The sequence below is a fragment of the Mesoplodon densirostris genome, chromosome 5, assembly GCF_025265405.1.
Source record: "Mesoplodon densirostris isolate mMesDen1 chromosome 5, mMesDen1 primary haplotype, whole genome shotgun sequence".
Classification (NCBI taxonomy): Eukaryota; Metazoa; Chordata; class Mammalia; order Artiodactyla; family Ziphiidae; genus Mesoplodon; species Mesoplodon densirostris.
The window spans coordinates 68,011,822-68,037,965 of NC_082665.1; the positions used below are offsets into that span (position 1 = coordinate 68,011,822).

The following is a 26,144-nucleotide window of genomic DNA, read 5'->3' on the forward strand; positions in this document are numbered from 1 at the left end:
TAAATACTGAAACCTAATTCTCATCTTTGCACTAGCTGCAAGGGGATCCAGGGAATGTATAATTTTAAGTTTTCAAATTGTTCAATACCGAAAGGCTATAATGGAGTGGACACTGAGCGCCAGTTCCCCATGTCCAATATGGACATTAAACATTCTTCTCTATTTATTGTCCTTTGGGTAACCAAAGAAGCACATTTTAAAATGCATTCTGAATATTGTAGAACTATGAGATTATGTTTCAAATACTGTGTTAGCATTAAGGACATTTTAGTGCAATTATTTCCAAGTTTTTAAATTACACCAGAACTGAGCTTAACTCACAGGCTCTAAATAAACCGTACTATTTTGTCTTAGACCTGAGCAGTTTTAATACTCTGGAACAAGAATGACAGTAATAATTAATTTTTGTTCAGAGTTTCCCACATACCAGGAAGTATTCTGGCATGTGACATGTGCTATCACAAAAAATCCCTGAGCTAGATAATAATAGTCCCAATTTACAGAAGAAACTAAAATGTGAAGTCTTCAATAATTTGTACAACTAGTAGGTGGTAGAACTGGGATTTGAGCTCAGGCAGTCTGGCTGTAGAGTCAATATTCTTATGTACCATTCTCAACTTTACAGTAAAATTCTTCCATTCTATATTTTAAACTCTAAGCACTTGAAGTTTTTCCAAAATTTATATAAACAGGTATATCTTTAAATTATGCAAAAGAGGGCTTCCCTGGTGGCGCAGTGGTTGAGAGTCCGCCTGCCGATGCAGGGGACACGGGTTCGTGCCCCGGTCCAGGAAGATCCCACATGCCGTGGAGTGGCTGGGCCCGTGAGCCATGGCCGCTGAGCCTGCGCGTCCGGAGCCTGTGCTCCGCAGCGGGAGAGGCCACAATAGTGAGAGGCCCGCGTACCAAAAAAAAAAAAAAAAATTATGCAAAAGAAAGTTTAATACTATAACCTATTTTGTATTGCTATTAAATGGCAGAATACATAATGAGGACATAGAATAAATTTTAAACTATGTTAACTAGTCAAACTTTAAAAACAAATCTTATATTTAATAAATATGAAAAATTTGGCTAAATACTTTGGCAAAATTGAAATTGTGACTAAATACTAAAATAGCAAGGACTTAGCCATCTTTATGTTTTGAAAAAAGGAATTCTCTTCATTTATTAATCTACACACTTAGATTCCTTTGTATTAAGATTTAATTATGATATTTATGCTGCCTTCTTCCTCTTGGTACAGATCATGTAAATGGACACTGCACAAGTCCAACTTCTCAGAGTTGCAGTTCTGGAAAACGTCTTTCCAGTGCTGATATTTCGAAAGTAAATCGCTGGGGTCCTGGAAGACCACCATTTCGAAAAGCACAGTCAGCTGCTTGCATGGAGATTTCTTTGCCAGTTACAACAGAAGGTAGGTTAAACATACAAATTTTTGTGGATACAATTAAAATTTGACATACCACAGTAACAGGAGCTGGAGGATAAGGGATGGTGGTCAGGTGTGAAAGATCTTAAAAACTATGGTCAACTAGACAATGAGCAGCTGAGAACCTGGTCGACCTGTGGCCATGACTCCAAATCCATTCCTCACTACACCTCTTTCATCTCTAAAACCAGAATGGCTGTTTATGGGTAGGCTTTTACCTCCTCTGTACAAAGTGAGACCTATGCCTTAATCTGCACTCCCAGTTTCTTTCCATCTCAATGGTAAGCCTCTTAGTGTCTCTACCTGTAGATAGTTATTTAATGTCTTATAACCTTAGTTTCCTCAACGGTTAAGTGAATGTGACCAAGAAAAAGGGAAGACATTAAATTCTAAAGTTTGCAATCTCATCTTCATATGTTTGAAAAAGGGAGGATTATTTGCTTACTTATGGAATTACTGTTAAGGGCAGGGAGTAAAGTACAAGAGCCAGAAGGCCTAAAATTAAGACACACACACACACACACAAAAGGGAGTCCTGTAACTGCTGCTATTGTCTTGCTGATAAAAAGCTTTGGGACTAGAAATAGGAAAAAGTAATCTTAGGAATGTGCTATGGTAATTCTATGCTATAAAGTAATTCACCATTACCACCCCTCAAAAAACTTGGTAGTAATGATCTATATTATTCTTCAAATTTTTAAAATAAAAATTTTAGGGACTTCCCTGGTGGTCCAGTGGTTAAGGCTCTGCACTTCCACTGGAGGGAGTGTGGGTTCAATCCCTGGTCGGGGAACTAAGATCCCACATGCCATGGGGCTTGGCCAAGTAAAAAAAGAAAACTTTTAGTTTTTTACTTTAACACTATGCCATACTAAATTTGGTCCAGATGATCTTCTCTCACAGGTGTCTATGAATAGCAACCTAGAAACATTAGCTAGGAATGTTAAAATGGAAGCAAAATGTAAAGGTTATAAAGGAAGTAGTACTTTTAATCACTGGATTGAATTGGGAATTTTGAGTTTTAGACATTTCTGCCTCTAACTTGTTGATTCTGGGAAAATTACTTAACTCTATGTCTGTGTCTCCAAATCTGTAAAATATATAGATTATATCCAAGCTCCCTCTCAGATCTAAATTCTATTACAAACAATTATTTGTATAAACTTGCTGAGGGATAGAAGGGGGAAATTAGGAATATTATATTTTGGTTTGTAGAAAAAGGGATAGTCTGGGGAACATATATTTGGTTTTATTGTACATTATTTTATTTATATATTATATTATCTCTTTTTATAAAAGTGAGTCACACTTACACCTATCAAAAAGGAAAGGAGAGGGGCCTCCCTGGTGGCGCGGGTGGTTGGGAGTCCGCCTGCCGATGCAGGGGATACGGGTTCGTGCCCCGGTCTGGGAGGATCCCATATGCCGCGGAGCGGCTGGGCCCGTGAGCCATGGCCGCTGAGCCTGTGCGTCCGGAGCCTGCGCGTCCGGAGCCTGTGCTCCGCAACGGGGGAGGCCACAACAGTGGGAGGCCCGCATGCCGCAAAGAAAAAAAAAAAAAAAAAAAAAAAAAAAAAAGGAAAGGAGAGGGAAGGCAGTAGAAAGAGGAATGAGGAACTTGAACTCTGGAGTGATTTATATGAACAATACAACCTTCCTAATATTTACCTGAGGTGGTGAGTTTCTGCTTGTTGGAGTGTACACATGTGTAAGAGTTGATGAGCAGGAGAACCTGAAACCACCTTGTTTCCTTTAAGTGGGCTGAAGCCCTCTCAGAAAGATTATCGGTGGGGTGGCATTGTCTATAACTCTGTATTTGGCCCTAGGCAAAGCCAAGACTGTATTTGGATTCAAGGTAGGCAGCTTGTAACTAGTTCAGGGAGATAACATTTGCTCTTTAGTCTTGGTGTAAATATAAATAGTTTAATTTTTACAATTTTAATTACTCCAAATATAACAAAATCAGAGGAATGTATTTACCACAGAACATTTGTGACCCTTCAGGTAAGTAGCCACAATGTTATCAGTAAGTGGGAATTGTCAAGAAATCATTAGAAGTACTTCCAACAATTGAGAGATAGGAGGGAAGCATAATTAAAACTGCCCCGGAAATTCTTGTAACCTTAACTATTTAGGCTAAACATCTTTTTTTTTTCTAGATTAGAGAATTTCAACTAACTTGTGAGGTGAGGTAGGGAGAAAAACACAGTGGACTGGAACTCTGGAGACTCAAGGTCTAGTCCCAGCTCTGCCTAAGTTTATGATTTACACTTCTGGACTTGTCTCTTCATCTTCAAAATAGCTGGTGAACTGGATAAACTGCCTTCCAGATCAGTTAACAACGAATCAAATTCTACTTCACCCCCATAATTTTGGTTTTCACATACTAAGTTTGACTTTACTTGTTCTGGAAACACACTAAAACTAAATTTTTGTTTTTTAAATTTCCATAGAAAGTCGAGAAAATTCCTATAATCGCTCTAGAAGCTCTAGCATCTCCAGTATTGACAAAGATTCTAAAGAAGCGATTACAGCACTATACTTCATGGAGTCCTTTGTTCGGAAAAATGACTCTACTATCTCCCCTTGTTTGTTTGTTGGAACTAGTCTGGGAATGGTGTTGATCATCTCCCTAAACCTACCTTCAGCAGATGAACAAAGATTTACAGAGCCAGTCATGGTATTGCCAAGTGGTAAGAGTTTTTATTCATTCCTTCATTGCTACTTTTTCAAATTTAAATATATGGTATTTTAAAACATTTAATTTGTATTGATCTGGAGCAAAGATTTAAGTTTTCTGTATAATAGGAACTATTAAGAATTTTATAAATCATATACTATCCCAAGTATTGCAGCTTACTTGCAGGGTGAAATAGTCAACCATTTCTATGGTAATAAATTGTGGAACTCCCAACCTAAACAATGCCTTGGGAAATAAGTTTCTGAAAAGCATTTAGGAAAGCCTTAAAGCGAAAGTTTTAAATTTTTAATGAATTGAAGCATTTCTCCAAAGTTCCATGCCAGATCAGAGCCTAGGAGTGTTTTACATCATCCTTAAAGAACTCAGATGATTAAATTGGAAGCAGTCTGACTTGAGGTGGCTTTCTGAATTCTTTGATAATCTGCCCATCTTGTTTTGAAGTCATGCCACACAGTTCCTTCCCTTTTTATCCTAGTACCTAGAGAATTTGACCCACGTTATGAGTATTGTTGCTAAAGTATGTGTTGTATTCTCTTCCTACTTGACTTGTATTTTTCCTTTTGAAGAGCTGTGTGATTCCTTCTGCTATTCCTTTGAGTATTTTAAAATTTATTCTTATCAATAGTTTTTTCATATATAGAAAAAAGAGTAAAAGTTATCTAAAAAACATTTCTTAAGTAAAAATAATTTTATTAATATATAGGATAAGGGATTTTATTTTAAAAGAACACATATATGGCATGGTAGGTTAGATAGAGTTCTGTTTTCTTTGTTAACTGGTATGCTAAATTCATATAGATGGATTATAACTTACTGTAGGTAGAACAGTCAGCTCTCTACTAGTGAGGCAAATTCAGATAAACATATTGTATTTTTGTGTGTGTATGGCTTAAAAAACGGAAGTTTATTTTCTCACACTTCTGGAGGCCCAAGACTAAGGTGTTGGCAGGGCTGGTTTCTTCTGAGGCTTCTCTACTTGGCTTGCAGTTGGCCACCCTCTCACCATATTCTCACGTGGCTGTCCCTCTGTGTGCTTGTACCCCTGGTGTCTCCCCATGTTTCCTAATCTCTTCTTAGAAAGGCATTCGACAGTTTGGATGAGGGCCCACCCTATCAGCCTCATTTTAACTTAATCACCTCTTTAAAGGCTCTGTCTCAAATATGGTCACATTCTGAGGCGATGGAGTTTAGGCCTTCAACATATGAATTTGGCATGGCTGGGGGACAAAATGCAGCCCATAACATGCACTGTATTTTAAAAGTTAATCTGTTAGGATCACTATATTTTAATTGTAAACAATTTCACAATAAGAAAATATCTTTTATTATAGTTCTATTTTTAAGGAAATATGTATAATTCTCTTATACTGGTTGAGAGAGAGCCAGATCAGTAAGGTCAAAATGAATTTTTAAGTATTAATTCAATCCATTATTTAGCTCAATAAATTTTTATACAGATTGGATACCTAATATGTGCCATGTATTCTTCACAAATTTAAAGGTAAAAATCAAACTCCTGTATATACAAGTTTACAATTGTAAGTGAAAGACCGTTTTCTAATAAGAGATTTTCTAACGAATGTGGTTTTCTATGCCACAAGCATAGAAATAAACAAGTGTCTGGAACTAATTTAATGGATCTCTCAGTACTATAAGAAAGTTCTTCAACATTCTTAGCAAATAGACTTAGACTTAAAATGATGGCAAAATACAAAATAAGTATAGATTTAACTTAATATTCTGGCATTTGGTTCATAAATATTTGTGTACTTTCCTTATCCATTTAAAGAGAGATAATGAGAAGCTATCTTCTCCAAGTTTCTATGTCAGTATTCCATTCTTTCAAGATGTTAGTTAATATATCAGTATCACTTCATCAGTTGTAACGAATGTACCACACTAATACAAGATGTTAATAACAGGAAAGGACAAAGGGGGCATATGGGAACTCTCTGTACTATCTGCTCAATTTTCTGTAAACCTAAGATTGCTCTAAAAAAATTAAGTCTATTAAGCAGTACCTATAAGGGAGGAAACTATGAGTCTAGGTTCAGATCTGTTTTATAATTAACCACTGAAAGAGAAATAGCCTAATTGGAAGCCATAATTTATGACAATAAAAAGAAAAAAGGAAGGTGGAGTTTCATAAGAAAAATACAGAGGGACTTCCCTGGTGGTCCAGTGGTTAAGAATCCGTCTTGCAATGCAGGGGACACTGGTTCAATCCCTGGTCGGGGAACTAAGATCCCACGTGCTGCAGGCAACTAAGCCCGCGCGCCACAACTGCTGAGCCCATGTGCCACAACTAGAGAGCCCGAGTGCCACAACTATAGAGCCCACGTGCTCTGGAGCCTGTGCACCACAACTAGAGAGAGAAGCCAGCATGCCCACGCACTGCAACAAGATCCCGGGTGCCACAGCTAAGACCCAACACAGCAGTCAATCAATACATACATACTACAACAAGAAAGGGTTGCAAGTGGAATAGTCTGACAGAATTAAAAAAAAGAAAGAAAAAGAAAAAATATAGAGATGACAGAAAGCCAATTCAAATTTAAAGTAGAAAACTTGTCCCCTCTTCCTCACATCTCACTTCCTGACTCCTTCTTCACCTTCTTTCCAGTATCTACTCTCCACTAGTCTCCACTGTTCCACTAGTCCCTGCCCTATCCGTACTGCTCTAGATTATGGGAACCATTTTTAAAGGTTTGGAATCGGAGGCATTTCCCTCTTCTGTTGCCAGTGCTAAAGTGGGTGACATGTTCTCAGGCTCTGAAGGCATTTTTCCCATCAAAACATTGTTAAATTACCTTTTATCAGTTGGCCTAGCAAAATTTATCTGAGTCTAGCAATTTCCTCCAAGTTGAATACAATCTATTTTGAAATTTATTCATCCATTCATTCAACATACATTTCCCAAGCTCATACTAATTAATTAGTCACTGGGGATACAGTGGTGATCAGGACACAGAATGATCTTTATTCCCAGATTACCTGTAGCGAAGAACAGAAGTAAACAGAAAATTACAATCAGGAAAGTAAAGAATACTGCGCAGCATGGGGAGGGGGGTGTTGGGGAAGACCTCTCTAACACAGCAGCCATCTGAAATGGGACCGGTTTGGAAGGGAGCTGTGCACAGTACTGATGTTTAAGAGTAATTTAAAGCAGCATGAGTAAAAACCTAGAGGTAAAGAGAGCATGGCACAGCCAAAGCCTAGAGATAGAATGGTGCTAGTTGAGGCTGGAAAAGCAGGCAGGGGAAGATTAGAGGGCCTTAAAACCATGTTAAGGAGCTGGAAAAGACTTCCTAGATCTGTGGGTTTTTTGTTTGTACAAAAAAAAAAAATTGTGACGTGGTATGCTTTTTTATCTCAAACGCTGGTGCTTAAATTTTCTAATTGTAAAAAAATCCAAATACAGAGGAAGATAAATGAAAATTCTGCCACCAGCAAACATTCCCCCTTCTCTGTCTCATCTCCCACTCCACACTTCTGCCCCTAGAAATTTTACTCTCCAACAGTAATTCTTTGAGAAATTTGCTGAGATTCTAATTTTAAAGCCACTTTATTGAAGTATGATTGACATACAAAAAGCTGTACATATTTAACATAAACACCTTGATGAGTTTGGAGACAAGTAAACATCCATGAAACCATGACCAAAATCTATGCCATAAACTTATTTATAACCTCCAAAAGTTTCCTACCCCTCTAATTTTTTCAGACTCACTTCAAATTTTATTTCATTTCTACGTAACGCTTTGTGCTACCAGCTACAAATTATTCTGTAATTACCAATCCTGTCACATGAAGTGCCTATCACTGCTTTGTAAAAAAAAAATATTTTCATGCTTCATGATCAAACTAGAGATTTAAACTCATGATTAAACGAAAGATTTTCCATAATAAATTCATTCTCTTTACCCCCGAACTATTTCTTCTTGCTCTTCTCCCCATTTCTGTTAATAGTGCCATGATACTACCTAGATGACTTCCATCACTTCCATTTCTTTTCTGATCCCTTTTACTTACTGCCTCTGTGCTGGTCTTATTACAATATTGTCTTCATCACCTAATTTCTATACACCATATTCTCTGATACCTTTCACTTACCCATAGAAGCAATTTCTTGAAAATCTTGGAAATCAGTGATCTCTGTAAGCTCAGCTTTGTTCTACCTTTCTAATCTGATTTCCTGCTACTTCCCAGCACCAGCTCTCTGGTCCAACCAGTCTTATTTCCTCACTTCCCTTTTCTCTTTGCTACCTGTCAATCATCTATCATTGGTGGATATCATATGAACTTTTATGTTTGTTGCCAAAATTTTGGAATACCTGTATCAAGTTTCTTGGGAGCTGTAAGATTTGGAAGAATTTTCTACAGACTAGCTCTTGGATCCAGACATTTCAAATTTCAAATCTTGTTTCTTCTACATTATCTATATATTTCTAATATTGACATAATATATAATTTGTAATATGATCTTCAGCCCTGCACTTCCATGTCAGATTAATGCTGAGTTGCATCAGGGTGATGGGAGTTTTCCTAGGAGCCATTCCTATACCTAGAAGGCTTTCAATAACCTAGACATGGTAGTGATCGTGAATCACGTACATAAGTCTACTAAATTCTAGATGTACCCGCATCTTAATTGCCTCTTGTCCAGATTCCTGAAATGCCTATTCACTACAATGTCACTTTAACTGGAAGAAAATTACAGTGGAAAGAGAAAGGAGTTTAACTTGATTGTGGTTAAAATCTTTTAGTTTCACAAACTTAAAACCCATGAACACGTGCCTCACTTAAAGAAGGGCTGATAAAGAAAAATTAAAAATGTAAGAGATAAAGATTTGTGTAAATGGACTTACCTCATTTTCTCTAGATTTTCCTTTTTGTATACTAAGGATATGATTTTAACTTACTAATTCAGTTTTTTATTACATATTGTCTAAGCTTAGATATATTTGTTTACATATTATCTAAACTTAGATATATTTGTTTGCATATCATCTAAGCTTAGATATATTTGTTTTCATATGCAAAAGTATATCAGAGATGATCTTCTTGCCTTTATTCTTTTTCTTCCAGCATTCTTGTGTTGTCCTTTGCCTGCTGACAAGAAATATCTCCTAGACTTACCCTCTACTCTAGACTTTTCCCAGCCCACTCCCTATGTCAGACTTACCTGCTAGCATTTAATTCCTTTAAAATCCAGCTCTCTGATGAAGAACAATTAACTTATGCAAATGTATAGATGAGTGAATGTGTGCGCTATCTCACAGATATAATATGAAACTAGTTAATAGGTTTTGTCTGGAGATCAAATGAGAAGGATGTAGTTTTTAATCTTAAGTCTAAACCTTGATGAGAAATTTCACTCTATGCAAGTATTTAGTTAGGGCCTTTCCATATAAGATGTGTATATTTCAAACATATTTGTGAAACTCATGCATTATATCTTAAAAACTAATACAATAAGAATATAGTTCAAGCATAATGATTGTATTTGACTGAAGTATAATCACAGCTTAATACAGGAAAACAAACATACACACTCCACTTATAGGTAGCAGCTCTATTGTTTACAATTCTTATTACTAGTTGTATTGAATGTGTTTGTAGCAATTCTATTTTCCCCAAAGTAGATATACTGTCACTTGAAACTGCTGAATAAAGCATGGAATCTGTCTAAGCCCTTAATAGTTAGACACGTGGGAAGCTATTAAGATTTTTAGATATTTTAAATTCATTGAATTAAAAAAGCAAAATTCTCTACAGGTACAATCAAAAAACAAATGAAATTTCACACACCCTTTTGTCACATGCTACTGTCATGAATTCAAACTCTTGCCACAATCCCTTCTTTTATGCAGAGATTAAAAGAATGTACTTCTTTGGGAAAATCCAATGATCTAGATATATAGTTCTTAATATAGTAGGATAACCTAGAAGAAATGGATAAACTCCTAGAAACATATAACCGACCAAGACTGAATCATGAAGAAATAGAAAGGCTCAACAGACCTGTAACTAATACGATTTAATCAGTAATCAAAAATCTCTCAACAAAGAAAAGCCCACTTCTCTTTTTAATTTAATTTCACATTAATTTATCTTGATTGTCTTAACAACAAATTCTCATCAATGATACGGAAATTTGAACTAAAGCACTAAATCACTGAATTTTAGAGTGAGAAAAAACCTAAAGATTATCCATCCCAGTAGCCATCACTTTAGTCTGTATCAGAATCACTTGGAGGGTTTGTTACAACCATTCTCCAAGTTTCGAATTCAGTAGGTCTGGGGTGGTGTCTGAGAATTTGTTTTTAAACAAGCCGCAGGTGATAATAGTACAAATGCAATTTTGCATGCTGGGATAGAGAAAACAATGTTCTTTCCTTCTATATAGGGAAAAAGCCAGTCCTTTCTCCTTCCGTGTTTCTCCTGTGCGTTTCCTTTACTTTCACATGACTACCACACTCACAACACTTCTGACACCAAATGAGTGGAGGTTTTCTCCACAAACAAGCAAGTCTCTGAGACACCAGCTGGTTGTTCCACAATTTAACTCAATTCGGACACTATCTACATGGAGATAGATAGAACTACATAGAACTTACACAGGGTAAGTTCTCAGTCCAATGAGACTGTGCCCTCCCCCTCTTTCAGACGCCAATCCCAAGTCACCTGTTCTGACCTGAGGTTTCCACAACCTCCTCCTCGGGTTCAATTAATTTGCTACAGCAGCTCACAGAAATCAAAAAAAAAAAAAAACTGTTTACTTACTGCTTAGCAGTTTCCTATAAAAGGATATAGCTGAACATCCGATCGAAGAGATGCCTTGGGCAAGGAATGTAGGATGGGACGTGGAGCTTCCATGCCTTCTCCAAGAGCTCTCTCCCACAGCTCTGCCTGCTCAACCCGGAAGCTCTCCAAACCCCCGCCTTTTGGGTTTTTAATGGAGGTTTCCTTACACAGGTGTGATTAATTAAACCATTGCCCATTGGTGATTGAACTCAATCTCCTGCTTCTTTCTTCGCCCCATAAGTAGGGGGGTGGGGCTGAAAGTGCTAACCCTCTAATCTCCTGGTTGGTTCCCCTGGCAAGAAGCCCCTATCCTTAGGTGAGGCCCCCAAATCACCTCATTAACAAAATGAAAGACACCTGTGTTGCTCTTGTCAGGAAATTCCAAGGATTTTAGAGCACTGTGCCAGAAACAGGAATAAAGACCAAATAGAGGGCTTCCCTGGTGGCGCAGTGGTTGAGAGTCTGCCTGCCGATGCAGGGGACGCAGGTTCGTGCCCCAGTCCGGGAGGATCCCACATGCCGCGGAGCGGCTGAGCCCGTGAGCCATGGCCACTGAGCCTGCGCGTCTGGAGCCTGTGCTCTGCAACGGGAGAGGCCACAGTGGTGAGAGGCCCGCATACCGCAAAAAAAAAAAAAAAGACCAAATAGATACTTATCATAAATCATAACATCATACATACATAATATGGTTAATCAGAATCCTGGTTAAATTTAGTTCTACCTACTTTATTTCTGTATCTGTGTAGCTGAATATGGCTGGAGAATATATAACCAGACTAAAAAGTCTCATTTTGAAGTAAATCATCATTAACCTCAAGTGGGTTCCTGTGCTGCTGGGTAGTCTTCTGTTCACCCTCTTGAACAATAATTACATATTTTCTCCACTCTCCTCAGAGCTCCCATACCTCCTCCACTGTTTTCAATCTCAGCTAATGACCGTGTGTCCTCTTTCACTGAGAAAACTGAAATGATCAGATAAGAACTTCAGCAGCTGCCACCACCATGTCTACCAACCTGTCTGTCTGTATCTCCATGGAGTCTACCTTTTCTCCTGTTGTGACTAAACTGTAAGCTCCTGACTTGGTGAATGTCTCCAGTTGTACACTAGATTCCACTCCCTTTCACCTACACAAGAAAGTCAATCCAGCAATTTTTCCTGTTTCCTTTATATAATTATAATAAATATTCATCTTTTTACTAGATCAGCATACAAACATGCTGTTATTTCTCCCATTAAAAGAGAAAAACCCTCCTTGAACCTATTCTCCTACAATGCCCCATTTCACTTCTTTTTCTTTAGTGCAAAATTCCTTGAAATAGTTATGTTATATTCACTATTTCCAGTTTTATTCTCCCATTCTCTCTTGAGTGCATTCTAATCAAACTTCCTCCCACACCAATCAACAAAAAGCTCTATATGACCTCACTGCTAAATCCAATGGTCAATTCTCAAGTCACATCTTACCTGACACATCAGCAACATATTGCAGTTTACCATTTTCCCTACCTTATAACATTGCACTATTTGCTTAGATTCCAGGATACTTTATTTACCTAGTTTTCTTCCACCTTTATAGCCATTCTTTTTCAGTCCCCTTTGCTCGCTCCTCTACATTTCACTGGGCTTAAAACACCGGCATGCTCAAAGACAGACTCCTTGAACCTTTTGTTTTCTATTTATATTCAAGCCCTACATGAAATCAGCCAGCTTCATTACCTTAAATGCCTGTTGTAATCTAATGGGTCATATATTTATATTTATAGTCTGGCCTATCCCCAAATTCCTGACATAGGTATCCAGTTATATGTATATGACATACACTTGGATGTCTAATAAGTATCTCAAACTTACGTCCCAAACTGAGTTCCTAATATTCCTTTCCTTTCTCCCACAGTCTTTCCCATATCTATTAATGGCAAGTCCATCCTTCCAGTTTCTCAGCTCAAAAGCATTAGAATCAATCTTTTTTTTTTTTTTTTTTTGCGGTACGCGGGCCTCTCACTGTTGTGGCCTCTCCCGTTGCGGGGCACAGGCTCCGGACGCGCAGGCTTAGCGGCCATGGCTCACGGGCCCAGCCGCTCCGTGGCATGTGGGATCTTCCCTGACCGGGGCACGAACCCACGTCCCCTGCATTGGCAGGAGGACTCTCAACCACTGCACCACCAGGGAAGACCCCTAGAATCAATCTTGACCACTGTATCTCTTTCACACTCTAACTCCAACTTATTGGCATATTCTGTTGGCTTGACCTTTGTAATATATTCAGAATCTGACCATTTCTCACCCTTTATACTATTACCACCTGGTTTGAGCAAGCCTGTATCCACTTCTCACCTGAATTATTGTACTAACCTTTTAACTGCTCTCCTTTCTTCCAACCTTGACTCCCTTTAGGATATACCCAGCACGAAGAGTGATCCTGTTAAATGGAAATTAGATTATATTACTCTATTCTCAAAATCTTCCCATCTTATACCAAGTAAAAGTCTGTCTTTACTGTGTCCTACAAGAACCTACATGATTTAGCTCCATATTATCTCTGATCTCATCTCCTATAAGTCTGCCCGTAACTGCTCTAGAAGGTCAAGATCTGTGAATAGTTTGAGATTTTACTTTACTTGCAAGCTAATAAATTTAAGTTGCCAGTTTCATGGATGCTGATAGAAGACATGAGACTCTTGGATCAGAGATAAAGGATAATCACAGTAGCCAGAATATTTTGTGGTTTCCTGAGCCTTAATTCCACAGTACAATGCAAAGAAGCCTCCTCTTCTGTATAAATCTGCTCAGGCTGCCTTAACAAAATACCACAAACTGGGTGACTTCAACAACAGAATTTTATTTTCTCGCACTTCTGGAGACTGGAAGTCTCAAATCAACATACCAGCAGTGTTGGTATCTGGTGAGAGCGCTCTCCCTGAGTTGCAGACAGCTGCCTTCTCACTGTGTACTCATGTGACCTTTCCTATGTGTGGGGGAGGGGAGGGGAGGGGGGAGAGAGAGATTGAGAGGGAGAAAGAGAAAGAAAGAGCTAGGTCTCTGGGTGTCTCTTCTTATAAGGACACCAGTTCTATCAGATCAGGGCCCTACCCTTATGACCTCCTTTAACCTTAAATATTCCCATAGAGGGCCCATCTCCAAATATCAGTACATTCACACTGTGGGAGGGGGGGAGGGCTTTAATATATGAATTTGGGGAGGGGAAATGAACAAACATTAGTCCTTAACATCTTCTACTCTTTAAAATTTAATCACACCCTTTTCTAAGAATTTCTATCCCCTTTTCTGCTTTATTTTTTCCTTAGTACTTATTGCTATCTAATCTCATATATATACTTATTGTATATATTGTCTGTATCATAGAAAGTAAGTTCTGTGAAGGTAGGGATTTTTATCTGTTTTATTCACTATTTTATTCCGTTGTGCCTAAAACAGAACCTAGAACACATAGTAAACCCTCAATAAGTATTTGTTGATTGAATGAATTAAGATTTTAGTGGGGAAGACTGGTAATTTGGAAAGCTGGAGTAAGGTACACTTCTAGCCAGTAAGACCTCTTTTAGGAAGAAAATCCTCATTAATTGTCTGGTGAATTATTTACTGCAGACCAAATTGTTAATATATTACTATAGAAGTCCTTAAATTTAAACTTCCTTTGTAATGTGTATTTCTGAAATAGTAGAGGCTATAGTTTGGACTTACTGAGCTTTTTTTAAAAAATCATGTTACATCATCTAAACATGTTATTTTTAATTTTACATACTTTATAAAGTACTTTCTAAATGGAATGTATTTTTACAACACCCTTCCTAAGTCTCTGGTACATGTACACTCCTGAGGTATATCAGCCTGGGATAACTTTCTTACTCTCTCTACATGATGTCAAAGGAGAAAGGAAAGAAAAGGCTGCTAGGGCGCTGCTTAGGGGAGAATCTGGAAATGTCCAAAGGTCAGTCTACCCCAAGTTACTTCCTAAGCTTCATAGTATCTTGTCTCTGGGACTGGTAAAAATCACCCATAGGTAATAATCTTGCATGGATATTCAACCTTGGAGATTCCAGGTGAGTAAACCATTTTTCTGTATAAAAGATGCATAAGCCTGCCTAAACACCAAAGCTAGTTTGAATTTTTTAAATACAATCAAAATTGCTAGCATGAACTCTAGATATTTAAATTTCATGAAATATTCTGAGTGTTCATTTTCAGAAGAAAAATAGCATTTGATAGTGAATGAGTCTATAAAATAAAGAAGTGGAATCAGTTGACTTTTTTTTCAGCTGGTTATTCAATAAATAAAATTATAAATTTTCTAAAATTTGCTCTTTAAAAAAGTATTTTAATGAACACTATATAGTACAATGAAAGGATACTGGATTAGGAATTAGGAAACCCGAGTTCTAGTCCAGGCTCAGCCACTAACTTGCTATGTGACCTGGCCCAAGTCTCATCATCTTTCTGGGTCTCTGTTTTCTCATTAATATAATGAGGGATTAGACAAGTTGATGTCTTAGACTCCTTTTAGACCCCACCTTTTATGATTCCAAGTTATTGCAACTGATGAACTCACAAATTTACTGATTTATGTATAATACTGCAATATTATGACACTATAGATATGAATTATCATAATATAAAACATTTATCGCCCATAGATGAATAGCAGCTGTTTTAGAATTTCATGTGCCAGTGATATGAAATTGTTTTTATAGGTACATTCCTCTCATTGAAAGGAGCTGTCCTAACATTCTCCTGTATGGACCGAACTGGCAGATTAATGCAACCACCATATGAAGTCTGGAGGGATCCAAACAACATAGATGAAAATGAGAAATCTTGGAGAAGAAAGCTGGTCATGAACTGCCCCTCTCCATCCCAAGAAATAGGAGATCATCAGTATACAATAATCTGCTCAGAAAAACAAGCCAAAGTCTTCTCACTGCCTTCTCAGACTTGCCTCTATGTTCATAACATCACCGAGACATCTTTTATACTGCAAGCAGATGTGGTGGTCATGTGTAACAGTGCCTGCTTGGCATGCTTTTGTGCCAATGGGCATATCATGATAATGAGGTACGTGCCTTCTTTATAAATTATCTGGTAATCATAACAGTGCAAACAGGGTACAATTATGAAAAGTATATGTGTAACGTGCAAGATGTTATCTAGAAGCAAACTGAGATCATTGTTTCATTATGTTTGTGAATGTTTTATTGCTCAAAACTTTGAGGAGACTTTGAGTTTTTATTTGTTTTTGTTTGTTTTTTGGTTTTTGTTTTTGCTAAAAATGCTTTGCATTGTGAATGAAATACGTTAATTGACATCAAGGAATCTAAGGAAGGAGTGATTCTCCAGTCATTCACACATTCATTCAACATTTATTGAGCACATGTTATCTCCCAGATGCTATGCTAGGCTCAGGATATATGAAGATGAATAAGCTACAAGGAAAAGAAATGAACTGTTACCTTTACTATGTTTCATAGTACACACAAGAATTTTCCATACAGAATTTAATTTTATCCTTATACCTTCTCTAGGACACAGGAAAATAAAGTGTTATTTGCATCCTCCATTTTACATATGTTAACAAATTTGCCTGAGGTTGCAAGTCTAGGAAAAAGTGAGATCAACACTGAACAGTATACTAAAAGTCATCACTTTATTTTAACCTGCTCTAGCTATGCGTTAAGAAATATACATGCAAAAAAAAAAAGAAATATACATGGAGGGAGAGCTTGGATGGGCTTTTGAACTGAAGTCCTAACTATATTGAAAGCTAGGTGGAAACAGATGTGAGGGATAATTGAGGGAAATTTGCTGAATGTAAAACCAATTGGTTGTGAAAGGTAATGGAGGCCTTTAAATCTCAGGGTTAGAAAAGAACTTAAAGGTTAAAAAGTTTTATCATGAACTTGGATAATAGTGAGGTCATTAGCAGATAAGAAAGTCAGAATTTAGAAAGACTGATAATGAGAAGTTTGGGAATGAATGCTTGGAATGTGAGGTGCTTATATGCCAGCCTGCAGAAGTTTAGCCAGCAATTTAAGGTCTGGACTCTTAAAAAACTAGGGATGGAAGATACAGCTCTGGAAATCATTTATGTAAATGCATTAGTGAAAGTTGTAGCAGTGAACAAAATCATCAAAGAAGACAGTATTAAAAAAGCGGAGAAATAGACTGGTCTTAGGACAAAAATTGGCAGGGAGGGGTGCATATGTCTACATTTATGTAGTGGAGAAAAAAGAAACTCCAGCAAAGGAGATTGAGAAGTCATCAGAGAGCTAGGAAAAGGATCAGAGTAGCAGAACTTCATGAAATGAAAACGACAGCAGAGTATCAAAATAAAGGATAGAAGACTACCAAAAGGATGGTCAAGAGGTAGTCAGAGCAGAAAGGTCAAAGAGTTTGTGTACAAGAAAAAATCCTAGATCTGGCACCTAGATATTAGTGATCTTTGAGAAAGCAAATCTTAGGAGCACGGTGGAGGTAAGACTAAATTTCAAGGGGGCAAGAAGAGGCAGTGGCATAGATTAGGGGTTGACAGACTACAGCCCCAGGTCATATCTACCCTGCCCTCCCCCCAATCTGATCTTGTACAGCTTGCAAGCTAAGAATGGTTTTTACATTTTCAAATTGTTGAAAAAAATCAGAGAAGAATATTTCATGATATGTGAAAAGTATATGAGATTCAAATTTTCAATGGCCATAAACAAAGGTTTGGGGAACACAACCACACCCATTTGCTTACATACTGCCCAGAGGGGCTTGTACACAGTAGGGCAGAGTCGAGTAGTTGCACCGGAGGCCTAAAATATTTACTATCTGGCTCTTTAAAAAAAAGTTTGTCAACCCCTGAGACAGTATTCTTTGGGGAAATTTTGGTAAAAAGAGAGATGAGAGACAGGAAAGTAGTTTGAGGGCAAAACTGGGTGTTCTAGAGTGTTTTTATTGTTATATTTTATTTAATAGGGGAAACATGAGTAGATTTGTAAGCCAAGAAGTAGTTAATGAAGGAGAAAGTTTTGAAAACATAAAAACAATCATTTATGGCCTGCTTATTCTCTTACATATTTCTTTCTCTCTTTATCTGGTTTCTCTTTCTCAAGCTCTTTTTAGAGATTTCTGAAGGCCATTCCAGTCTTGTTTGAAAATAACGACTTAACTCCTAGACATGCCTTAGTTTAGAAGGAAAAAAAAAAAAATGTGTATATACTCCGCTGAGCTCAAGTTTAGTCACTCAAAAAATGTTACTTCGCAATTGAGTTTTTAGCTTGATAGTGACTACTTACCCTGTTTTTGCAAAATTATAGTATGTCTTCTTTTCTTAAACGGTACATCTGAAAATTAATTTCTACTTAAATGAATACATGCTACATCTACATTTATGAGGGGAATTTCTTGAGAAATGAAAAGCAAGAGTTTAAAAAGCAACAGGAGTCATAGCAATAGGAAAGATAAAATGATCTCTCTGTCTCTGCCCTTTGTAAAAGCTGTTTTACATGATGACTACTTTAATATTATGTCCTAGTGGAAACTCTTTATGTGTTCATGAGGATCTCAAAAATATTTGAAAAGGAAGTGATTTTGACATGATTTTAGCAATGTGTAAGGTGTGGCTAGGAAACATGTGGCTTGAGTAACTGGAGTCTACAAATTGGCATGCTCCTGACCTTGCTAAGCATATTCCCAGATCTTTCCAGACCCTATCAGAACTTAACTACGGGACTTTCCTGGCAGTCCAGTGGTTAGGACTCCGTACTTCCAACGCAGAACTTAACTACACTGAGCCCAATCTCCTCAAGTCCTAGTTTTCAGATAGTTGCTAGGTAGGTATGATTGCTTATGTGCCAACGTACCCAGACCTAGAAAAGAGTAGAGAGAGATGCAAGAGGCTTATCTATGTATAAAGTTCTCAAACTGGGCTGAGAGAGCCATTTTTAGTGGGAACCATCTTTAGTTACCTGACACTGTTTCCTTATAAAAATGTCCTTGCACAGAAAAAAACTGTTTTTTTTTTCATCTTTAAGAGTACTTGTTTCCTAGCCCTTAGCAATTGACTTGCTCTTTTCATTTTCCTACCAAAAGTGATTACACCTGTTGTATTTTGTTGGCTTACTTTTATTATGCTACATAGACAACACAACTTATCAGGGAAGTCCATAGGAACCTCTTCCCCACCACAACCCATTAATCTGAATGAATGGAAGTCTGTTTAACTGGGTTTGTTTTGGATTCATATCCTAAGGATCTTTGTTACTTCAAACGCCATCACATATATTTTTAATATACTTTTTTCATACTAAATCTTTGAAATTCAGTTTATAGTTTACACTTACAGAATATTTCAAATCAGACAAGCCATATATCAACTGCTCAATAGCCACATGTGGCTAGTGGCTACCATATTGGACAGCACAGCGCTAGGACCTCGTGAAAAACTTATTCCTATAGCACAGATTTCAGGTCCCATTTTATATGGTAAGATTCTAGGGCTTAAGTTGTAATTACAAACTACTTTGATAAGAGAAATAAGTACTTTTTTTTCAAGGTGCTAGTTTTATGACCTGGGTTAATTTAAAATCATTGTGCACACTACAATCAGTAGAATGATTTCAAAGCTTGAGATTTAACTACAAGTTTATTTTTCTCTTTTTGGCATTAGAGATGTGTTTTAAAAGCATTGAGATTGGTTTTCTTTAGTAGTTTGTAAATCTGCCTCTAGTGACAATATCCAAAAGTACATTTTTATAAATATGTAAGCAGAATCATTTGACTACAACATTAGGATAAGCATAGAGCCAATCAGTAAGACACTTGAGATGTGGTATTAGCTTGGATGTGCAAATTCTGATCTATTATTTGTAACTAATTCTGTTACAGCCCCCAGCCATGTTTGTTTATTAATCATGTCTTCAGTGCAGGTGCCCTAAGTCATAGGTGATTTTCACTTTCTGTGTATAGAGGAAGTAAAGGAATGGGGAGCAAAGCCACTCCACTCCCAGGCACAGTGAACTAGACCCACTTCATCAGTGTATAACCTCCTCAGACCCAGGAGTTCTGCCTTAAAAAGAGACAATAGACCAAGTATGCAGGCAGCCACTTTCTAGCTGTGGTGTTTCTGCCATAATCAAAGATTATAACTGTACTGTAGGAACCTGTGAAATGCTCCAAAAAGCATTTTGAAATTGCTGGCCACTGCATTTAATCCATCCTTCAAGGGCATTTGCTAAATATCTGTGTGAATTAAGATAGAAGAACTGTGCCCATAATTTTTTGTGAATATGACTTTATGTGAAAGTCTAGTTTACTACCATTGAAAATTCAAGAGGATAAAGAAACAACCGTAAAGTAGCGGTATAAAAAGTACTGTTTTATGTAAGGATCTGCACATTTTATACAAAGAAATTAAAAGCTTCTAACAACTTGAATATGAAATGTGGATTTGTTTTTTTCCATTCAGCCTACCTAGTCTTCGCCCAATGTTGGATGTTAATTATTTGCCACTGACAGACATGAGGATAGCACGGACGTTTTGTTTTACCAATGAAGGACAGGCATTATACCTTGTCTCTCCTACTGAAATTCAGCGGTTAACATACAGCCAAGAGATGTGTGATAATCTACAGGTAGGTCAGACACATTTATGAATAAATAGTTATAAAAAGTTATAAAAAGAGAACACAGTTATAAAAAGAGAAAAAATTAGAAAGATGTCTAAAAGCTAAAATATTATTGAGCCAGACAATAAATATGCGTGCCCTAGAACATGTTTTGAATATATGTTCATCATTGTGATGCTACCAAGTTCTAGTGTGGTTCCAGATATACATAGAAAAAAATAAGAAAAAACGGGATGTATGAAGAATGTGGAGATTATACATATCAATGGTTGTTTTGTGTGTTCTGCCTATGGAGAATCCTCTGAAAGATTATGAAAATCTTCCTCCAGGGTGGGGAATATGTATGTATACACAAAAATTTTGCATAAAATTCGGGGAGTTAATGAACTTTTTTTAAAGAAATCTTAATTGTGATTAAGAGCCATACAAAATAAATACATATCCTGTAGGTTAGAACTGGGCATTTGTCTTTGATCATAGCGGTAAGCAGAACCTAGAAACAAAATAAATATAAAAGCCTATCTAACCTTGGATAAGTAAATGTGGTCACAAAATGTTAAAAGGCATCTTAGGGATTTAATTGGTTTCTCCTTATTTTAGAAATAAGAAAACTAAAACCCATTCATTACAATATAGAGGTTCAGAGTATAAACTCTGAACTATTTAAGTTGCATTTTGCTCACTTATATAACTTTGGCCATTTTACTTAATCTACTACCTTGAAGCACTGCTGTGAGAATTAAGAAAGAATTCATATAAAGCACTGAGCACAGTGCCTGGAACATAATAAGCTTTAAAAATAAATAATAATAAATGTTATTCAACAAATACTTAAGAGTTTTTTATATGCCTGGTATTTGGCTGGGCTCTAGGAACACAATCATAAACAAGATACAAGTCCCTACCTGTTAGTGTGGAGGGACAGATAAGTAAACAGACAACCACAAATGCTGTTATATGGCTGTGCCGGTGCTGGGGAGACATGTGAGAGGGGCACCTAGGTTGATGGAACAAAAGGGAAGGGGTAGTTAGAAAAAGGTTGTGAAGGATGAATAGGAGTTATCCATAGGAATGGATGGCTGGAGATGGAAAAGGTAATAATATTCTTGACTGAGCAGAGGCATGTGACAGCCCCAAGGTTCAGGCAACTTCCAACAAAGTGCTGAGTTGGGAAGTGGAGAGAGTGAAGGGGTGATGCTGGAGAGTTAGTCAAGAACAGAGCTTGGAACACCTTGTAAGCTCCTTAAGGAACCTGGCATTTATCCCCAGGGCAATAGCAAGTCATTGAAAAGGTTTAACAAATTTGTTTATTAAAGCTAATATTCTGGTTGAAGTATGGCAATTAGTTTTGAGGAATTAAGTCTAAAAGTAGGGAGAAAAATTTGGAGGCTTTTTTAAATAATTAAGGCCAAAAATAATAGTGGTTTGAAATAAGGCAGCCAACAGTGAGGAGAGAGAAAAGTTAGCAGATTCAATGGCTATAAAGTGTAATCAGTCAGATTGGAGGGTTATTAGATGTAGGAGTGAAGGAAAGGAAGGAATTAATAATTATTCCTGCATTTCTGGGTTGGGGAGCTAAGTAGATGGTGCAGCCATTTCCAAAGAGAAGGGATCCAGAGGAAGAGCACAGGTCTGGGGAGTAGAGGTGAAAGGGGATGATGATGACAGTCATGCTGCAAGTTCACAGACAAACTGATATTAGGTCAAAGGTCTGACTTTGGGTTGAAGTTCCTTCCTCCAAACCAATGGTTCTCAAATTTTGGTCTGCTTTAGAAAGACCAAAGCAAGTTAGAACTTTTTAGGGCAAGTTAAAAGTTAGAAGAAGTTAGAGCAAGTTAAAAATACAGATAACCAGAACACATCTATGCAAATTTTGATTTAGCGTGTGTGGAATAAAGCCTGTGCATCTGTGTTTCTAACAAGATATCTCCCCAGTCATTCTAAATCACATCAAATATTAAGAACAATTTTACCTCACCATGCAGTAGCTGCCTACTTTGACTCATTTAAATTATCTTGAGCTATTTCATTATTTTGTACATAATATAAAAATAAATCCAGCCTTTCTCTACACACCACCAAAGGCTTCCCATTTCATAGGGCAGTCCATGCTTGGTTCCAGAAAGGGAACTAGGACAGGAAAGACGCTATGGTAATTGAAAAAGAATCAGAAGTCTAGATTGGCAGTCACTGATCAAGTGTAAATTAATCCTAGGGTGAATATTAGCTTCCCATGCTTTCTAATTGTAGAAGGAAGAAACGGAGAGGGCAGAAAAGTGAAAATTTTAGATCAGTTCTTGGAGAAGGGAAGGGAAAGGAAGGAGGTGGAGAAAGAAAGGCCAGAGAGAACTGGGAGCAAAGCAAAAATCACCAGGAAAATATATGGAGAACAGACTGCCTTTTCATGACGTGCTCTAACCTGCCACCATGTTACCTTTTGATCTGTTACTTTACTCTTAGTCAGTCTAATGCTATTTTCTTTTGATCTGATATAGGACATGCTAGGAGATTTGTTTACTCCCATAGAGACACCAGAAGCTCAAAACAGAGGCTTTCTCAAAGGACTGTTTGGTGGAAGTGGACAAACATTTGACAGAGAAGAGCTCTGTGAGTAACAGAAGACCTGTTTCTAGACGAGCGTTTTGCTTCTATACCATGAAAACTATTTGTTTACCAAACATGAATAAAATTGGTCACTTTATATTAGATGCAATTCTAATAGTACATGCAATTCATAGTACATGCAATTCATACAAAAAATGAGTAAGCTAATAAATGTGTCATTTGCAGGTAGATCATACCTGCAAGGCAGGGTGAAGACATTTGGTTACTAAAATCTGAAAAAATGTTTTTGAATCTGCCTGCCTTTACTTGTAAGAAACAGATTCTTTATTCAGAATTCAAGGTTTACCAATGGTACAGAATAAATTACTTTAAAAAATCTACCTGCAAAACTCTGATGAACAATAATCAAAATGCAGTAGAAAGATACTAGGAACATTTTTAGAGAGAAATTAAGAATACATTTTCCAGAATATCTCACCCACCATTTGGTCTTACAGATCAAAACTCCTTTTTCTTGAATTTTTAACTATGCAAAAGATCTAGGTGCCTCCATACAATGGAATAGTATTCAGCCATAAAAGGGAATGACGTTTGATACATACTACAACATGGATGAACCTTGAAATATCATGCTAAATTAAAGAAGGAAGACAAAAACAGCCACATATCGTATGATTCCTTTTATACAAAATGTTCTGAATAGACAAATCCATAGAGACAGAAAGTAAATTAATAGTTGCCAGGGACTGAGGCAAGAAGGAACTAGAAAGGGACTGCTAATGGGTACAGAGTTTTCTTTTTGGGGTGATGAAAATGTTCTAAAATTAGATAGTGGTTGATAGTTGCACAAATCTGTGAATATGCTAAAAACCACTGAATTGTACACTTAAAAAGGGTGAGTTTTGGGAATCCCTTGGCAGTCCAGTGGTTAGGATTTGGAGCTTTCACTGCCGGGGCCAGGAGTTCAATCCCTGTTCTGGGAACCAAGATCCCGCAAGCTGTGCAGCATGGCCAAAAATTAAAAAAAAAGGGGGGGGGGTGAATTTTATGATATGTGAATTTTATCTCAATAAGCCTCTTATTTTTTAAAAAATTGATCTAGATTCCATTCCTAATGTTATATCCTTGGGAATTCTCACTAAATTTTTACTAAGATAGCTGTTTTTCAATATTTAAAAGTTACTTCATTAAAATTAAGTGAAACTGCGCTTTGTAAATGTTGGGGAAATTTTTAGTCTTTTATAAAGTAATAAAGTTCCTACAAATGTTTATTAATGCCCATCATGCATATACCCCATTCTCTAGTATTTACATACACACACACAGAGATTTTTGAAAAACGACAACTAAGGCCTACAAAGACTGATAGCAAGATGAATACAGAAGATTGGAATGCCAACTTGGGCAGAAATTTAAATAAATGATCAGGCCTGAGATTGGAACAGACACTAATATGGGTTAAATATGAGGTCACAATAAAATTGTGAGCATCCCAATTCAGCAATGTCAAGAAATGCAATTATGCCGTATTGTATGGAACACCCCCTCACTCACTCACTCTCACACACACACACACAAAATAAGGCATATGGTACCAGTATCTCTCTCAGTCTCTTTCGTGGGCATTTTTCTTGGGTAAATGCTAACATCTGCAAATACAGATCTATGATAGGAACAAATATGTCTCTTCATGAGAATTATGACAGTAGAATTCAATGTAAGTACTTTGGTGATAAACTTGACTATAATTACTTGAATTACTGACAGAATGTTTTAAATTGCTATGGCTTGAACTCCCAGTTGGGGAAGCTTCAGCAGGAAAAGCATCACGCAGCCTCGCACAGCACATTCCTGGACCAGGTAGTATAGAAGGGATGAAAGGTGCTGCCGGAGGGGTGATGGGAGAGCTGACTCGTGCACGGATCGCACTTGATGAGAGAGGACAGAGGCTAGGAGAGCTGGAAGAGAAAACTGCAGGCATGATGACCAGTGCAGAAGCATTTTCCAAACATGCACATGAGGTAAACTGCCTAAGTAAATAAAGCCATCTTCATACAGTAATAACTTTAAACATTTAGGTCCTGCAAAAGAAGGCCTAAACAGAGATGCCACTGAAAGTAATCCTGTGTGAGAGCCAAGGTAACTGGAATCTCGTTATAAGTATTATAACTCCCCTCATACTGGGGAGAAAAAAGTGTTTTTTTAATACTATATTGATACTTCTTTACCTTAGAGGATGACTTAAAATTATCCACTGGTTCTGGTACACTGGGTCTATATTGTGCATCAGCTGCTAAAAAGGTACTTAGGTTGATTACATGATCTCCCCCAACAAGGTGTGAGGTGGGCAGTAGAGGCTGGGATCCACACACCCCTTTTTGTCTCAATCATTAAAAATCATTTCCTGTCAGGCAAATCTTTAGAGCTTGATTGGTTTTTAAAAAAATCTTTCTATATGCACTTTATTTCAAAAAATAAAGGAAGTCTTCTAAGTTTTGAGATTTTGATATGCATGATTAGCTCAATATGAGCTTGCTTTGATTAGCACTTTTACATAATTTTTTAACATCTTATGGTGACTATTTTTTCTTTGCAGTTAATGCTGAAATATAAGGATAAGAAATGGTACCAATTCTAAACTTCTAAAGAAGCTATGACTGCTTTGAGAAACCATTATTCAGGGAAACCAACTTTATTCCCAGCATCACTATTCAACTGCTAGAAGACAGTTTCTTCCACAAAATGTTCCATTACAGTCCATCTGAAGTTATCATAAGGGAGACTTACCAGAGACACTGTACAACCCAAAGGCTGGAACCCTGGTTAACACCCCAAGATATGGCTGAATTTGCCTCTTCCTACGTGGAATGGAGCTATCATCTTGGCATGCCGTTTGCTAAGGATTTACATTTAGGAACTACGGGGAGTCCTGATTTGAAAAAATCCTGTACAAACAAAAAGCATTAATGCACTTAATGAAAAAAATTTTTGCATGATAAATTAACATCTTAAGAGGAA

The 26,144-nt window shown here is 37.2% G+C and overlaps 1 protein-coding gene across 3 annotated transcripts in view; it reads left to right on the top strand.

Moving 5' to 3' along the window:
• Positions 1-25,764, top strand: part of STXBP5L (syntaxin binding protein 5L) — a 386,525-nt gene extending 360,761 nt beyond the window's left edge. For 2 of the 3 annotated variants that reach the window (XM_060099916.1, XM_060099917.1), the window contains 7 exons: positions 1,247-1,417; positions 3,886-4,125; positions 15,651-16,011; positions 20,402-20,567; positions 23,057-23,168; positions 24,927-25,147; positions 25,723-25,764. In XM_060099916.1, the coding sequence (XP_059955899.1) occupies positions 1,247-1,417; positions 3,886-4,125; positions 15,651-16,011; positions 20,402-20,567; positions 23,057-23,168; positions 24,927-25,147; positions 25,723-25,764 (1,313 nt within the window). The remainder of the gene's footprint in view (positions 1-1,246; positions 1,418-3,885; positions 4,126-15,650; positions 16,012-20,401; positions 20,568-23,056; positions 23,169-24,926; positions 25,148-25,722) is intronic. The other variant, XM_060099918.1, reaches the window with a different exon arrangement.
• The last annotated feature ends 380 nt before the right edge of the window (positions 25,765-26,144 follow it).